The 18,097-nt window shown below is 43.9% G+C and overlaps 1 protein-coding gene across 1 annotated transcript in view; it reads left to right on the top strand.

The window, feature by feature from the left end:
• LOC139646902 (protein phosphatase 1H-like) overlaps positions 1 to 13,937 on the top strand; it is a 37,316-nt gene extending 23,379 nt beyond the window's left edge. The window contains exons 5-10 of the mRNA XM_071522682.1: positions 55 to 139; positions 368 to 486; positions 5,327 to 5,390; positions 7,938 to 8,045; positions 11,392 to 11,543; positions 11,900 to 13,937. Coding sequence (XP_071378783.1) covers positions 55 to 139; positions 368 to 486; positions 5,327 to 5,390; positions 7,938 to 8,045; positions 11,392 to 11,543; positions 11,900 to 12,047 — 676 coding nt within the window. The 3' untranslated portion in view covers positions 12,048 to 13,937. The remainder of the gene's footprint in view (positions 1 to 54; positions 140 to 367; positions 487 to 5,326; positions 5,391 to 7,937; positions 8,046 to 11,391; positions 11,544 to 11,899) is intronic.
• The last annotated feature ends 4,160 nt before the right edge of the window (positions 13,938 to 18,097 follow it).

Genomic DNA, 18,097 nt, shown 5'->3' on the forward strand with positions numbered 1-18,097 from the left:
CAAATAAACAGGGCTTGTTTTGTCTGCTCTGTGCTCCCTCTGTCTCTCCCTCAGAGCTATCATTATCCGGGCAGGGGAAGTCGTCCCCGTGTCAACAGAGTTCACGCCGGAGTCAGAGAGACAGCGACTGCAGTTCCTGGTAAGAAAGAAAACACAGAACCTTTCTCGACTCCCTTGTAGCGAGCACAGCTGTCAGATATTACCAGAGCCGACCTCCCCTCCCGTTGAGACACTGGCTATGCTTAGCTCTGTCTCTTTTACGCTGCCTGCTCTCTTCGCCAGCTTAATAGACTATGGAATTGTTTTTCCTATCCCCTGGGCATGTCAATCTTCTGCTCTTCTTTCCTTTTTTTTTTCCATATCGAAGGCCTACATGCAGCCCCACTTATTAGGGAATGAGTTTACCCATCTGGAGTTCCCTAGGAGAGTGCAGAGGAAGGAGGTGGGGAAGAGGATGCTGTACCGCGACTTCACCATGTCAGGCTGGTGGGTAGTCAATTGATTGATTGATGAATTGACTGATTGATTGATTGAATTCATCTCTTAATTTAAAATGTAACGCACAAGCAACACAGCACAGTACCTGTCAGGATAACACGGTGAAGAGACATGACTTTTTTCCATCGTGCTCCTTAAATCATTTAGCAGGCAGGCAGACAGACCAAAAACTTACTGACACACTCCACACACACATATTAAACACTGTACACGTTTATTAAAAATAAACACAGTTCCATTTTTACCATCCCTAACGTCTTTGTAACTCACTGTGTTCCTAGCCAGATCCATTTGCGAGCGTTCAGAAAGTAATTTGTGATTAAATAATTTCTGCTACCTTGCCTCACTGAATTATATCATTTGTGCAATTACGCTTCACTGAAACATTGCATTTGTGACATTAACTACGTTTGAGTGACTTCCTACTGGCTATTTTCATAATGTTCCCATATTGGTCTTTATTAGCAATGTCTGTCTTCAGCTAACCTTGCCATTCAGTTTGCACCAGTGTATAAAAGCCATTCAAAACTACACCGTCTGCAGCCTTGACATTTTAGCTTCTGTGCGCGAGGGGAAAGGCAAGGAGAAATCTGTGGGCACAGCAAGGATCTGGCTCTTTCTCATATTTGAGAAAGAGAGGTATGGAGAAGGTCAGGGAGAGAGATTGAGAGATGGAGAGAGAAAGCAAAAGAGAGAGAGAGAGAGAGATTGCATGCGCAGGAGAAAAGAGAGAGAATAAAGAACGACTGAGAAATAGAGAGAGAAATGTCACAGCAAGAGAAAAAAGATGCAGAGGAAGAACGAGAAAGCAGGGGACAGGAGTGTGTTGGAGGGAGAAAGAGGAGGAGAGAAGGAGAGATTACATTTACAGTTTAGAGACTGGAGTTTGCATTTGTTTGATCTAAGTTGAGCGATATAGGTAATGTGTTATGCATATGCACTTATGTACTAGTAATGTAAAAAATGCGGTTATCATGAAAATATAGCTTCTTGAGTTAGAAAAAAATGAATCGGGAGACAGAGAAAGAAGTCAGAGAGAGTGAGAGCGAGAGCGAGAGAAAAAATAAGAGGGAGAGAGGTGACTGAGGACAAAACAGGTGATTGAGGGGAGATATATGTTTCCTGACACCACCTCCGTGTGGTTGTGTTTTTGCGGCGCTGCTCAGTCGAACAGATGTAGGTCAGTCAGCGGCTCTGTTCCTTATTGGGCCCAGAACTCTCAGCCTGTCTGCCTGCTTACTGTCTCAGCAGCGCAGACGGCCTGTGATGTATTTTTAATCAGGTTCTACCATAACCCAGTTCTGCTCGCTTCACCCGGACAAAGTCTGGGTCTTAAATTAGTACTCTGTCAGCCAGTGTGGCTGATTGCTCTGATGTGCGTGGGTGCCATGGAGTTTGTGTGTGACTTAACTGTGTCATCCTGTATAGGCGGCGGTATAGACTGGATATACCATTTTTTTTTTATGTCTCTGCGTTCTCTCGGTGCATGTATACGCTCTCTTGTCTGTATGTGCAGCCTGTATGCCCACATGCTGCGTGTGTGTGTGGGTGTGCGCCGGCACCCAGTCAGTTCCCTCAAAGGCATCTATGATCAAGGCCACGCTCTAATGAAGGAATACAGGCCTGCAGCCCACCTCTCTCTCTGTCTTTCTCCATCTTTCCCTCACTTTCTTTACCTCCCCTCCCTCGCCCGGTTAGATGGGAGTGTGTGAGCTGGCTTTGGCATCGCATATGGGATGGAGGAGGGGGACGGGGAAGGGGGGGGGGGGTGTTGTCGAGGATGGCAGGCGGTTTTGTTTTAGAGACGTCCCGGAGTGATGGATGTTGAGCAGTCGGCCATGTTCTACATGATCCAAACGCCCCAGCAGCACAGCCAGGCACAGCCAGCCAGGAAGGAGGAAGGTGGGGAAGAGGGTGGGTGGGTGGGAAAGACAGAGAGAGAGAGAGAGAAAGAACAGATGAGAAGGAAAGAGAGACAGCGAAAGAGAGAAATGGAGCAGAGAAAGACACCGTAGATTGAGATAAGCTGCAGAGATAGGAATAGAGAAAGACAGGCAGAGAGAGGCAAGAGGAGGAGGGGAAAAGGACGGGATAAAGAAGGACGGAAAGATGGAGAGAGAGAGGAAAAAAAAGCGAAATGGAGGCATGCGTATATGGAGGCTCGGCTGTGTGTGCAGGCCACGTAGGAGGGCAATGATAAATGACAATGAACGGCGCTCAAGCTGTCTCTCTTTAGTGCCCACGCCCACCGGGGCAGCTGTCCTCCCCCTGATCCTATAGACAATGAAGGAGAGAGCCGGGAGAATAACACACACCTTCATCACTGTCATAGGTTTTCACTCCCTCTCCTCTGCCTCTCCCTCTCCTCCTCCTCCTCCTCCTTTCTTTTTCCATTATGCCTTTGTACTGGGCCAGTTTGAATGATGCGTACAGTTTATATTTGGAGAGTTGGGTCACTGCTGTTCACTTTGGCCTTGCTTTGTTTCTGAAAGCGCAGCTCAATCTGTGAAAAAGCCCATCAAGGTTGGCCAAAAGTGTATTTTAACAATCACTTGAACTGCCTATTGTGCCAATTTGTCTGACTCATCCGATGCTGACACAGGCCCGCCACAATGTCACCGCGAAGTTTGCCGATGGGCTGCGGGTATGTGTGTGTGTGTGTGTGTGTGTGTGTGTGTGCAAGGATGTCCAGGGCCTATCAGGATGCAGAGCACACAGAGCTAATGTTTCTCTGTCACCCGTCTTTGCACTGTGCACCCGCCCGCCCTGCCGGCCGCTCCAGAGATGACATCACTCCTCTCCTCTCCTGTCCTGGCCCGTCTCTCGTCACCTGCAGAGAGGATGATACAGACCAAGAGCAACGCCCAACCCCTCCCTCCCTCCTGTCCTCCTCCTCCCTCCTTCCCTCCTGCCCCCTTCTCCCTCTCCCAGTCCCGCACCGTGACATTATCGCCCCGGCCAAATAAACCTTGAACGTGAAAGCGCTCGGTGTTGTGGTCAAACAGCGCGGCCCTTGAACAACGTTCCCCGCCGCTTTGGACTCTGTGTCCCAGAGCGGGGAGCAGGTATCATAACAGGATTAATGTGTATCTTCCTCAACGCTGTCACACACTCGTTATCTCAAGCCTGACAGGTTGGATTCGCTGTAAACACACGTCTCGAGAGGGAAACTGTCCCCGAAGGCAAGCTCTGGGGATTTCATCCAAGACATCTTTGAAATAATGACACAACATGTGCGTGTGTGTATTTTTTTTTTTTTTTTTATGTAGAATAACACTTCTTGAAGGTGAAATAATAAAATGAAAAGAAGTTTGGAGGAATATTGTTAACAAGTAGTGTTTCCCCTATTTTTATTTTGTGAGCCCTATGTATTGGAGAGGCCCAGACCAAAACGGTTTCATTAGTATTAGTTTCAATGGTGAGTTAATCAAAATGCTGTTTTAGAGGTCTTCCCATGCCATGAAGGAACATTTCTGGGGAAACACTGCTAAGGAGTGTTATTGTGTGCTACAGCTCTCAGCTCAGAAGAGTCTCGGGCTGCAGACGGTATTTCTGTGTTCGTGGGCTGCTTTCACAGTGATAGTCCTCGCTCTGCACGCTGTTAAAAAGTGCTGAGTGCGGCAGTATAGCGCTCGCCTAAGGTGGAAACATATGGTCGCTCTGAGTGGAACCAGCAGTAATGTAAAAACCATCCCGGTCCCTGCTAATCCGCTTCACAGCAGCTGAAATACATTGGACAAGGTGTGGGCCAGATCTGGGTCAAATACTATTTGCAAATAATTCTTTGGGATTGTTTTAACCGGCTTTTAGTACCAGATGGGTGTTGTTTCCCCTGTCAGGGTCATTCAGATAGTGTCATGTAATTTTGTCACTTGCAGAAAAGCATGCTAAAATCACTTTGAAATACATTCTTAGGTTTAAACTTTAAGACTCCTTCCTCCATTTTGTCCAAAAACAAAGCATAACATTTATTTCGAAACATTATTTGACCCAGGTCAGGGCAGTCTGCCTTCATACCAAGCCTAGATTTTTCATATCACAGCACCTGGTGTGACTTGTGAATGGAAAACTTTGTCCTGGCAGCTTCTCTGTAAATTGGCTCAAGTTTTATGTTTTTGGTATGGTGACACAGCTGTTCCTCTGAAGTAGAGCTGTTCATGGATGAAAAACTGTAATAAGCGGTATGTGCAAGAGTGCACTATTGTTATGACTGACAAGGGTGTTTTATTGTAAGTTTCAAAGCTAAAAGGAAGAAAAGGGTATCTTAAGACTGTTCCATGGTGTGAATATATACAGTCTTTTCCCTTGTACTACATCTCCGTCTAGACCCAGTCTGAAGATGGTAAATTATTCATTAGTTGGGGTAGTTTAAACACTGCTTTGAGAACAGGGGAATGTGAACCTGCATACCCTTGCATCAATCAGCCGTTCTACATCCAAACCTTCAGATGCATTCATGCACGTGCACACACACACACTCACACACACACATATGCACCGTACACAGGCACAGAAAACCAACTGAACCAGGAGCATCTCATACATCCGTTGGCATTTCACTCGCTGTCGCAAGGGAGATTTTCAAAAGATCAGTTAGAAAAAAAAAGAGGGGAGAAATATGCTAAGGCTCTGAGTCGTTCTCTGTGTGTTGTCTGGGTGGATTTTTTTTCACTCTCTCTGTTTTTTTTTCTAGCATACTCTCTCTCTCTCTGCCAGTCTCCTCGGCAGCAGGCCCTGCGGGGGGCGCGGAGGCGCTGTATCTCTAGGGCACGTGTACGCTGCCTGCTATAAACCAAAAACCCATTAAAGTGTCCTCTCTTCTGCACAGGGCGTATAAAACCATCGAGGACGACGACCTAAAGTTTCCACTGATCTACGGCGAAGGGAAGAAGGTAAGAAGTGACAGAGTTACTCCCACGGCCTTGTGCGCCTCGCCTGTAATCAAAGCTCGCCAGGGCACCATTAGTCAGCCCCCTGTCACTGTGTGGAGGAGCAGAGCATGCAGCTCCTGCCTGCGGAAAGCATTCCTGGCCCCTTTTCCACAAGGAGTCACATCCCGTACCAACCTATGGCACAGAAAATATCTCTGCTGTAATGGTCCTAGTTGTTCTGTGTAGCTCAGCAGGTAAAGCATGGCATTAACACCGCCAGGGTCACGGGTTGGATTTCCATCGGAGCCACCCGCAACAAAATGTATGCACTCGTTGAACTGTGAGGCACTTTAGATAAAAGTGTCCACCAACTGGCATATGTTAATTGGAATGTGATGTTAAATATTATGATGCTAAAACTCCGACTTGCAGGAGAGTCTAGTCTGTGTTTTGGCTCCAAACACAGAAGAAAAGGTCAAGAGCTCAAGACGGTTCAGCATACTTTTTGTGACATTTTCTCGTGCTTCAGTGATACATGTAGTGCGCAGCATCTTGTCCCTGTGGTATTGAAAAGGTCAGAGAGGAAACATGATAGATCAGAATAAATTCCCACTCTGGCGGTCTCCGGTTTCCTATTTAATACACACAGACAGTAGATTTGCGTTTGACTGATGACTGGGGCAGATGTCACCCCAAAGTACTGTCTGCCTGCAACCACACTCGGGCTTACCCCTGCACAGTTGGCTGTGCCCACGTCGAGTCCTCTCCCTTTGAAGTGAGGCGCGGAGATGGATGGCTAGATAGAGTGAGGGGGCTTTGTGCTGGAAAGGAACGCCAGAGCACTTCAAAGCCCGGCGCGCAGCCTGCTGGGCCCCAACGCTCAACAATTAATCCCAGGATGTTTCCCCTTCTCTGCCGGAGGAGCTTCGCCGCCACTTTGAAACACTCTCCCTCCCTCTACCTCTCTCTCTGTCTCTCTCTCTCTCTCTCTGGCATCTGCGCTGCATACTGATCCAGGCTCATTCCTACCAGGCCATCTCAATTGCTCACTCGCCCTCGAACTCCTCTCCCCATCCTTACGCCTATTTCATACTCTGTACAGTGGATTCAATTAGCCCAGTTCCCCAGCCCCGTGCCAGCAGCCATTTTTAGAGGCGGCGGTGGCGATTTGTGCAGACAGTAGGAATCAAAAGGAATTTCATACAGCGTACAAATGAGTTAGACGGCGTCTGGGGCTTGGGGGAGAGATCGTTAAGGACTCACAAAACTGGAAGATGCTGAGATGTATCGGCGTGCTTCATGGTGTCATGAGCAATCTCTTCTGTTACATTAGATACCGCATAACCCCATGAGCTTGTGTTTATTTGACTAAATGCCGCTCATCCATCCAGATAAAGATTCCCACCGGGATATAGCCTGTGAAATGTCGCTTGGGAGATGTCATGCAGGTTGTTCTTTATAATTAACAGGGATGGTATTGTTGCTTAAAGTGGAACTCAGTAGACTAACAGAAGGTGCAGTACAGGCATACTGCATATTAATGAACCAAGTCTTACCGTACTGATTCTTTTTTTTAAACTCTAACTTATCCTGGGAGGGTTTGCTGAGTGTACATGCTCTTTGTCAGCAGCACCTTGCTTCACAATGAGTTGCCTAATACCATCACAGTCATCCTCTGCTGGTCAATGAGTTACTGGGAGTCAAATGCACCTCAGCAGTCGTCACTGAGGGAGGGAAGAGTGGGTAACCCTTTAAATTACAGGTCATTAATTACGCAGTAATCACTGGAAATGACTAAGTATTATTCAAGTAAAATAGCCTAACCCTAATAACTAGTTATAGCATTAGAATGACTGGTAATTACTGAGTAATGTTCATAAAAAAAAAAAAAAAAAGGCGAAGGGTAAACTAAGAAAAAAGTAAGTAATGAAAAAGTACAATAAGTACAATAAGATATATTTTAGAAAAGATATACCAATATATACAATATTCACATAGATATAGAAACATACTCCATAGTAAATCTACAATAATAACAACAGAAATCAACAGAAACCCCAGAACGGGCCTTTTTTTATTTGTATTTTTTAACTCTGTAATTACTAATGCTCTAAAGAGTTATTACATCTATTTTACTTGGATATTACTTAGTTATTTCTGGTCATTAAGTGAATGAATGGCCTGTAATTTAAAGGGTTACCGAAGAGTGTTACCCAACCACTTTCCTGACCCAGATTTTTCCAGTCGGGCTGGGGATGCAAACTTGAGACCTTCCAGTCACAAGTCTGCATCTCTAAACTTTATATTGCCACCGCCGCCTCCATCTGATACTGACTTTGGAAAGATGAGAAAGATTCAGATGAAAGATTCAAAGCGAGACACTCCAAATTCTCTTTCATAAGATGGCACTGACCCCAAATCTGAAGTGAACAGAAATGAAAAGGACTTTGTTAGAATAGCTGAACCCAAACACTGCTGGCTTCGTTGTTGCCTAAACAAAGCAGAGTGGTCGGGGTCAAACGAAGGCCGTGCTTTAAATGCTGTTCTTTGATGGTTGCTCCTTCACAGGCCCGTGTGTTGGCTACCATCGGGGTCACCAGAGGCCTCGGGGACCACGAACTCAAAGTGCATGACTCCAACATCTACATTAAGCCCTTCCTCTCCTGCTGCCCAGAGGTAGGCTACATTCTGCATTTTGTTTGATAATGTGTAACTACGGCAGAGGATTAAGGCCACATGTGAAAAATTTGAGTTCTGAGATTAATCTCAGAATTCTGACTTTATTCTCATAATTTCAGAAATCTGACTTTAATCTAAGATTGTTGAGATTAATCTCAGAACTCAAATACATTTTTCACACGTGGCCCTAATCCTCCTCTGCATGTAACCGAAGGAAAAATCCACCTCGTATACTCTTATGATGTTCAATACATTCCAGTTCAAGTTTGTTTATTTATATAGCCCTTTATCACAAGCATGTCTCAGAGGACTTTACAGAGAATGAGCCTAGCTAGATCTAATTCATCAAAAATCAGTGGTGAACAAAATGATATAGGACAAGCATAGCGAAAAGCTCAAGACAGACAAGAGCAGATTTTAGCAAGACAAACAGTCTACCTATTCTGCGTCCTAATAGTCCTAGTTCTGTCCTAGTTATTTTGTGATAAAGTGTTGTAATTTACTGGATTGGTGTACCCACTTTCCCCCAACCTGCCTTGTCTTCTTCAACTTCAGTTAGTGATTTCCGGCATTTCCCAGAATGCCTTTCGACAATCCCCAGTGAGGTGCGCCTATGATCACGGCCATTCCCCTCACTCAAAGGGCAAAATGTCTTGTGGTTGCCTTGCATTCTGGTCTGTTGAGGCTACGGTTGGTGGAGAAATTAGTATCTCTGGCTCTTCTACGATGGATTTCTCCCTGTTTGATTAGTGAATGTCGGTGCATAATGGTGGATCTAGAAAGAAGCCCTTGTTCTTTGATTCTGAAGGATTGACACCAAACCTGATATGTTTACCGGTGATGTTATAGATAGCTGAATTTTTTTCTGCTATTATACTCTGCTGTGGCTGTGCTGGAAATACCTCAACGTCACATCATCCACATTCAGTTATGCGCAGGAATAAGAAAAATACAAAACAAAGAAATGCAAGACACATCACCAATAGCTGTTTTTTTTTTTAAGTTTGAAAGTGTTTTAGGGTGGATTTTTCCTTTCGTTCGACCTCATAACCTCAGCTTCATGTTAAAGTGTCAGCAGCCCACTGGTGAGAGTCTAAAATGCCCCTGGCCATTAATAGTCCACACTGGTGGACTCCATGGTCAACCTGCACATTAACATTCCACACCAGCCGCCGCTCTCAAATGAGTCCTTTCCTTCCTCGCGTCTACTGCCCACAAACCCCGCGATTCCAGTCGTCACGAAGCCCATGCATTCTCTTGATCTTTAATTCATTGCCCTGCGAGTTCAGTCATAGTTCAGCTTTTGGTTCCTACAGGAGTTTTTGATGCAGGAGTTTTTTTTTTTCACATTTTGCCTTCGAGATTGCTTGCACTCACTATTGTTTCATATAGAGTGTAAAAACTATTGGTATGTGTAAGATATGTGTCAGAAACTCAGCATTAGAGGTCCCACTGGATGATTTAGTCTAATTTATACAACAGTTAGTTCTGGTTGAGCAATTTGATTGGACAAGAGGCATTCCATGAGTGCTGATATTCAGTATAACAGCACTGGGACGCTTTACTGTATGTATCACTCCGCTTCACAGGTGTTCTAATGTAACCTTGATTAGTCTGCGTTCTCACAGTGTTTTTTTGTGTGGAGAAAGCTCTGCCTGGAGCTTCTTGTGAGGAGAAATAAAAAGCGGATCACGACAACATCATCTGACGTTAGCCAAGTAGCTGGCAAGCTAACCAGCTGGTTAGCACTTCTAGCAGACAATACAGTGTTGTGCAACAAACAAATGCTTACCAGATATTCCCAGTACATGTCTACACAAAACATCATTCGCACCTAGTAGCGACAATGCAAATATGGATACATTTGACCTTAATTATTAATGGTCGGCCGAGGCGGAAGGTTGGGAAGAAAGTAATAAGAAATAAGTAATAAGAAAGTAAGGTGGAGACAAATAACAGACAAAAATCATCTGTTGTCTCAAATTACCAGTACTTGATGAATAACTTTGTTTATACAACTGTTGTATAAAAGCAATATCACACTCGAGGTCGTGCTGTTGTAGCTTACTGTAGATCTGTGATACTGTATATCTGTGATTATCTTCAGCCTAATCACAGCCATGCTGATATACAGTAAGCTACAACAGCACTCCCTCTTGTGTGATATTGCTTAAATAACATAAATAGACAATTACACTAACAAAATGTGTGTGGGAGAGGTTGAGAAAAGCCTGCAGGGTATGTGAGAGTTAGAATCAAATAATTACATTCAGGTTATAAATAAAAAAGGTGAAGGAAGAAAAGCAATTATAGTAAAGATGATAAAAAGAAGAAATGCAAAAAACAAAGAAATTCAACTTGAGATGTAGTAGTACAGAAGATGCAGCAGTAGGAGGACTGCTTTTACATTTTTCTTACATTAGTTCAGATGAGCATTTCTATGTGATTTAACTAATCTTTTTGTGATTTAACCCTAACAGTGGTCTTTAATAACAAGCTGAAAATTGTTCTTGAGTGGTTTGTGAAAAGCTGGCTGAGATGCTCACTGAGTCATCATGTTGATTATAAGTTCAAATATGGGCGTTGGGTCAGAAACCAAATGCTGTGGTCATCAACACTCCTCCAGAGACACTGTGGTGGTGTTGAAATCTCCATTACGCATTTTGAAATACATGGGCTGATAGCTCCACTCCTTTTCTGCCTTGCCTAGACTTCAACCACAAGGTTCCCCACAACATGGAGGCTCATTTTGATTCCTTTACAACCACTTTTGCAGGCACAGTGGTCATGCTGCGTTGTTTTAGCAGTAGCCCTTGCGGTCTTCGGGAGGTGGCATGTCTCCTGTGGAGAGGCAAGAGAGTGCCATGCTCCAGTTTTTTTTCTGTTAACTCCCCCCTGGTAGCACAGGAATTGTTCGAAGCAACCAAACTAAAGTACTTGATGCAGAGACCAAGGCCAGGGGGCATTATTTGGTGTGCTATTTCAGAGTATGCTTTTTGTTCAGCTATGGTAAACTGAGAGATTGTGCCACACAAGAGTTGCCACAGTAACATACCGGCTGAGGATCTCTTTGCCTCAGGATCACTGTGAAAGCTTGAGGCCTTCACTAGCTTTTAGAAAGAAAAGATAGAGGTAGAAGATATACACAAAGAAAGATGGAAATTAGGGTAGAAGATACAGTAAGTCCCTTTATGAGGAGTAAGCCTGTTCACCAAGGCCACACAGGAGACTCACACACATCTATAAACTCTTGAAAATGTTGGTAGGCAAGGTACAAGTCGTTCTCAGGAACCGTGTATCTCAACTCAACAACTTTTTCTCTCATTATTCCCCTCACCTGCAGGTCAAAGTGTACCCGCTCACGCAGTACGAGCACGGAGCCGATGACGTTCTCGTGCTGGGAACCGACGGTCTGTGGGATGTCCTCTCCAACCAGGAAGTAGCCGAGGCGGTCACCTGTTTCCTGGCCAACTGCGACCCCGACGACCAGCACAGGCACGTTCGCTCACCGCACAGCTGCAGCCACCAGACAGGGCTGAACTTCCTCTCACCCCTGTCTTATTTGGAGAGGATGAACGTTGTTATCTTGTCGTAATTATGCTAATTTCCAAACATTTGGATAAGTCATTCTCTGATGTCAAGGGAAAGCTTGTGAGATTGGTAATGCAGAGCTTTTTTTTGTGAGCTTATCTCAAAAGTTCATCAAATGGCCGTAAACTTTGTATCATCAGTTCATTTGGCTGTAGGCAGATGTAGCTATTCAAATACTGTGTGCGCTTATAATCACATTTTACAACTCTTCGCCTTGTATATCAATATGTCATGACCGTTTATCACTTTTGTTACCTCAGGTACACAATGGCAGCTCAAGACCTGGTCATGAGAGCGCGAGGGGTGCTGAAGGATCGAGGCTGGAGGATATCCAATGACAGATTAGGTTCTGGAGATGACATTTCTGTCTACATCATTCCCCTAATGTATGGCAACAGGCAGACCTAGCCAAGCTACGGACCATCACAAAACCTTAGGACGTAAGAACGACAGTATACCCTGCCTTGACCACCCAACTTCACCTCTGCAGTTACCCCAATCCCCTGCACTCTTAAAGTGCTTCAGTGTGGACTTTATTCTTCCTGTGGTGAGGGATCCAAAATGTTCTGGTCTGGCCAGAGATTGGGATTTCTGCCCCATTTTCTTTGGAAGATTATCTCAGGATGATCAATATTCCCTCCTTTTTGTTTGGTCCTTTTTACTGAAAAGAAACCAATGGCAAAACTGGATCCTGAACACACTAGACCTGAGTTGAACAACTGATAGCCGTCATTGTGAACCTCTAAAGTCTGTATTTCACTGAAGAAGCAATCCTGAGCTTTGTCACGTGGGCGATGCCTACTGAGGGGAGAGAGAAGGGACTCACATTGATGAGATGTTGATGTGCATCTCAGGATCGCTATTACTAGCTTATGTTAATGTACAATATTTACTAATGTGAAAATGTAAATAATTCTGACATATAAGACATTTGGTGAGTGTGATTTGCCGAGCACCTGTACAGTGTATAGACCAGCCGGCAGAGAGAGATGTATATATGAATCATACCTCCTCTGTTCCATGTATGTTTTTAGTATTCCATCTGGCCAGGATCAACCGTCCGCATCTATTAGTCACTTGTCTAAAAAAACAAACATAAAAAAAAACAAACATGCAAGTCTTCTCTAGCTTTAAGCACTGGGAACACGGTTCCCCTTTTAGTAGTGTAGCTGCAACATTTTTTTTACTCTGTGCAATACTGTTCTGACTACTGTGGGAAATGTCTTACTTAGTAGATGAAGGAAAAACTCTTTTGTTGACATTACAATATGAAAGTACAATCACCGTTGAGTTTCTGGTGTCAGCTAAATGTGACTGTGCTTTGAAGTTAAAACATCTCTTACTATGAAAGCTAGCTCAACTTGTACAATACTATTGCATTCTAATTGAAGAAGAAAAAAACATTCTCACATTATTTGTACTTCACTCAGTCAAATCCAGCCATCTACCTCGCGATTCTCTTCCTTTTTATCCTTTTGTTCTATTTAAATGTTGTCATTGTCCTCTTTCGGTGGCTGTTTACACACTACATTTGCTATAACTGGTACCTGTGCCATTATTTTGGTCAACAGTCGAGTTAAATTCTCATCTGTTGTTGTTGTTGTGTAACTAAAACATCTATTCTGTACAAGAAACGTAAAATACTTTGCTAAATGCACTGAAGAAAAGCAGAACAATCACCCAGGACGCTGTGTGATGGATGGTGTGTTGTGTGGAATATTGTTGGCAGTGTAGTTTGTCTAGTTTTGTCATGCTTTATGGTTTGTACCATATGCTAAAAAAGACATTAGATGTATCTGACATTGCTAAAATGGATATACCGTCCCTATAGGAGATAAACCCATTCTCATGGATAGCAGGAACCTCTACATAGTGCATTCCTCCTGATTTTTCCACTTAAGGATCTTTAATTAATAAGGAAGTAGATAAACAAATGACAACGAGCATCACTGTCAAGAGACAATTCTACTAGAAAACTCTGAACTCGTGTCTCTCTACAGTCAACACGTTTTCCAGATCCAGTCTTTTTTCCGCATTGTAGTTCATTCTGCTTAGCCGTGGTTTCGGTTTCTCTTAACTGTACACAGATATTGTATCTTAATTGCGTTACATCCAGCTGTGGCTCGCTTAAGATGAAGCTGCTGAAACATGGAATGGAACAGATGTATTTAATTTAAATGTAAAAAATGTGTAAATACATTTCAGTGGACACTTCTGGACAATTCTCTCCTTTGTTATACTGTAACTAAGTGATGTACATTTTACCGAAACAAAAAGACGTTAATTTGTACCGTTTTGAAAGCCTATGGTCAATGTAAAAAAAAAAAAAAAAAAAAAAATGATTTAAGATTCACTTTTCAACTTTATTAAAAAAATGACAATTCCTGATCATTTCTTTGTGGAATTAACTAAAGAGCATTGTGTCCTTGATAACTAGTCTGTACACTATAGAAAAGATGGGAAAATAGAGGTGCTGGTTGATTCCTGCTTAGAGCTGTACTTTTATGAGAATAGTGAAGAGTCCTTGAGAAATAAACAGGGGAAGTAAACAGAAAAATCAATTAAAATTGTATGCCCTGGCCTAGCAAAAGTATTGTTGGTACACAAGTGGACTGTATATCATTGTGTAGCATTCATGACTATCATTTTTGTTGATCTTAAAACTAAACTCTAGTTGTGGCCTACTGCTGTTTGACGATATATCCTAGTTGATGGTCATATTGCTCAGCCAAGATCGGCGTGCATCGTATTAAACACTGACAAAAACTGTCAAATCCAGTCAAGAAATAAGTATCTTGAAGAAAGCCTTGGATTTTTAAATGGAAGCTGTGTAGGAACCCTGGGCTTATCCGAGCCCTCCGCTATACTCGAGTAACTCTATGGAATAATACCATCACCAATCTCACTAACTGTGTCAAGTGAGTCCCAAAGCAATACGGGGATGAAGGGTATCAGTTCACAGAATAGCCTGACAGGAGATTACATGGTGGAGGCTGCTTTGAGGGGCGTAATTTGACACCAAAGCACACACACCCTCAAGTGATGAAAGACAGTTTGATAACATGACAAAAAAATGTGCATAGAAGTCATGCGTCCCCATTTCAACTGGTCTTTCACGTGAGTGGGAGTACCAGTGTGGAACAGTAGTTGGGGTTCTTGGGTGAAACTTTTTTATGTCTCGGTGAAACTTTTTTATGTTAATTAGGGTTGTGCAATACCTCAGTAATACTGAAGTACTGTGTGATACTAAAGTAATACCAAAATACTGTGATGTCAAGATGCTTACAATACCAGTGAGACCAAAGAGTCTAAAAATATTGAAAGGATCAAATCACAAGGATTAAAATTTAATGGTTCAGACAGGACAGAAAAAAATCCCCAAAACAGTGAGGCAAAACTTCAAAAACATCCTGCTGGTTTATGGTATTGGCCTACTTCTGTACCTCGCAGTGCTCAAAACTGTGCTAATCAGCCAGTTGTTTTCAGTTCAATATGGGTTTTGAAGGCCAACATAGCCAACTTTGTTCCAGTATTCTCTAAATTCCAAGGATTCTGTGATTCCCCCACAATTTTGTTCTTGGCAGGGGGGAGAAGCTTCTGAAACATCATTTAGACCATCATGGGACACTAGAACTCTCCACTGACACCCATGCTAATGAAATTCTTTTAGGTGGGTTCCTTAAGGCAGTGGTTCTCGTGGGGTCTGGGGACCACCAGGGGTCCTTGAGGGGGTTCCAGGGGGTCCCCAGCAAATTGATGAATTGTTAAACTTAACCATTATTTAATTTACAAGAAGTTAACACAATGAGATAATGTAGAATAATGACTGTTTTGATCATAGTTTCATTGTTATCTACAGATAGTCATGGAATTCTGGACAAAATCATTATCTAACAAAAAAATATTTTCAGATTTTTTTAAGAGACAAAATCTCATCAAATGGAGGTCTGTGGCTGGACTAAATTAAGGGTCCGTGATATGAAAAAGGTTGAGAATCACTGCCTTAAGGCATGCCGATGTAGGTTTCATTGCAGGTTTTACAGGCTGCCACCCCTGAAGCTGGTTGAGTAAAATCACATCCTTACCTCCATCATATCGGTGGTGGGTGACACTGACCGGTCTGACATTGATTGATATTTTCATCAACCCAATTTATCTGCAAATCGATATATCGGTCTGACCCTAGTATGATGATATTATCTGGAATTGTGACACTCGCTCTGGTGCAGTACTACAGAGTAAAACGTGACAACTCCTGCGTCAACACAAGCACTTCTACTTACCTGTGATGAAAGCCACAAAAGGGATCTCACTGAAAGTGGCTGCCAAAAGCTGAAAAGGTTTTCCAGTTTGCTCAGGCAGCTGGGAGTGCGAGATCGGGTTTCCAGTAGTCCACACGCATCTGACTTGAATCAATGGGCTTAATGAGTAAGACTGTTTACACCTGAGACCAATTAATAGGCACTGCTGCACAACGTGCTGTTTAATATGTGCAACTAAATCTGACAGAATTATAGAAATATGCAAAAGGCCCTGTGGCCGATTCGCTTCAAGATATTGTTGACAGTTCTTTAAGCTTTGACGAGGCACATAAGCTAAGGAGGGGATGCATTGGAGGACAACAGAGGAAGGAACCACCAGAGCTCAGGAAAGGTTTAAGGACCACCTGTGTCTACAACAGTCTTATTGTGGATATCACATAATAACTCTAGAGCCTGAAGGTCTTTTCAATTCCCGTTATCCTACCCGCAGGTGGGGATTAGGGCGTGAGTGCAAAACACACACACACATACACACATAAGTATGTGCTTGTACATAGTACACACACACACATGGGACCATAAAATGCTGTCGTGGGAGTCTCACACTCCTGGGTCCTCTGCAGGAGCTGGAGGGCCATCTGGTCCACACAGGCCAGCACTGCATCCTCCTCCAGTCAGGCCAGCACTGATCTGGCACTCCACTCCTACTCTCCACACGCGTGTGTGGTCCAGATTGGATGACGGCAGTGATGACACAGTCATTCCTGTGGGTGGCTTGTTTTTCCAAGGTCACAGCACTCCCACCCCACCCGTGGATAGAGTCGGGGGAGATGCTGAGTGGGCTAGCGGTGAGATACTCATCTCTTGTACTGGAAAGGTGAGGCGCTATCTCACTCCATTCCAAAAGGCGATACCTGGAGCCACCGCCTTTGAGTTTTGAGTGGATAGGGTTCATCATTTGTACGGCCTTTAAACGGATGGACAGTAAAACGTCAAGGTACTGAAGGTCTTTTTGATTCATGTAATCCTACTAGCAAAAGGCTTTTGATTTGTGGAACAGCTTTTAATATTTGGGCCACCAACTTCCTCAACTCTCACATAATGTATAGGCTTTCTGCTGCACCCCAAACGTGTTGTATTACAGCATTGGGTGATGTGTGAAGCTATCTGGGGAATGTTCAGTATCCACATCAGGGTCGTCCGGCCTGTCAGGAGGAAGGTGCGGCTGCCTCCACAGTGCAGCTGTGATAATCATCTGAGCCGGCAGATTTTCCACAGGGGGCTCTAATTTACTGCCTTTGGGCTTCAGCAGCCTGAAGCTGATTTATCTGCAGCCCGGCTCAAATGGGAACGCCGACACAAGATGGATGAGCAGGGGTCTGGACAGGCCGAGGGCTGCCCTGTCCTCCATAACTCCCAATACACACTGCTCACTTGTCCATAGGCTGGCTCTCAGTACAGTCAGGATGGGAAAATGTGTTTGGTTTTGCCCTGGAATCTAAATCTCCTCTATTTATTACACAAGACAGCCACTAATTTGAACAAGTTTGCTAGGAAGGTGTAATTACTGAATGTAGACCAGTAGGTAAGATTTACGAGAATGGGCTTAACAATAACTACAGGTCTGTGGAGGTTTGTATGCTAGTGTGTCAGCTACTTCCGAAAAGGCAAAAGAAATACCTCTGTTCAGCCTACACGCATCTCTACAATGAACCACTAAAGCTTTGGAGTATAATGGTTTGCGGATTAGCTCTGCTTATCCCTTTGACTCTCCATTTAATAGCTCTTTTTTTCCTTCCCTAAATCACCACAGATGCTAGTGGGCAGAATTGTGCCCTGAGATGAACACAACTCTGCCTGCACCGTTAACACACGATCAAGTGTGAACTCATAAATATTTCATGTTTCTGTCTTCTTGGAAGGTCAAACGCAGGATTCAATCTTCAGTCAGCGAGCGGCACGCTCTCTCTCATCTGGGCTGGGGTCTGAACTCAAGACTGCAGCCCGTGCACGGTTTCATCGACCAGAGCTGCCTGCCACTGCAGCCAATCGAAGCTCATTATCCATTCCAGTCCCCACCCCCATCATGAGACCCCTGACTGCCATACTAATGTGATACAGGGCAGCCAGATGCTGTTGGGCAGCACAAGTAGGATTTAAAAGGTTAACTCACAACGCATGACCCACATCAGTGGT

Source organism: Centroberyx affinis, unplaced genomic scaffold (assembly GCF_046629955.1).
Source record: "Centroberyx affinis isolate AG114_WGS23_722 - 3 ecotype Tasmania unplaced genomic scaffold, CSIRO-AGI_Caff_v1 ptg001013l_1, whole genome shotgun sequence".
NCBI lineage: Eukaryota > Metazoa > Chordata > Actinopteri > Beryciformes > Berycidae > Centroberyx > Centroberyx affinis.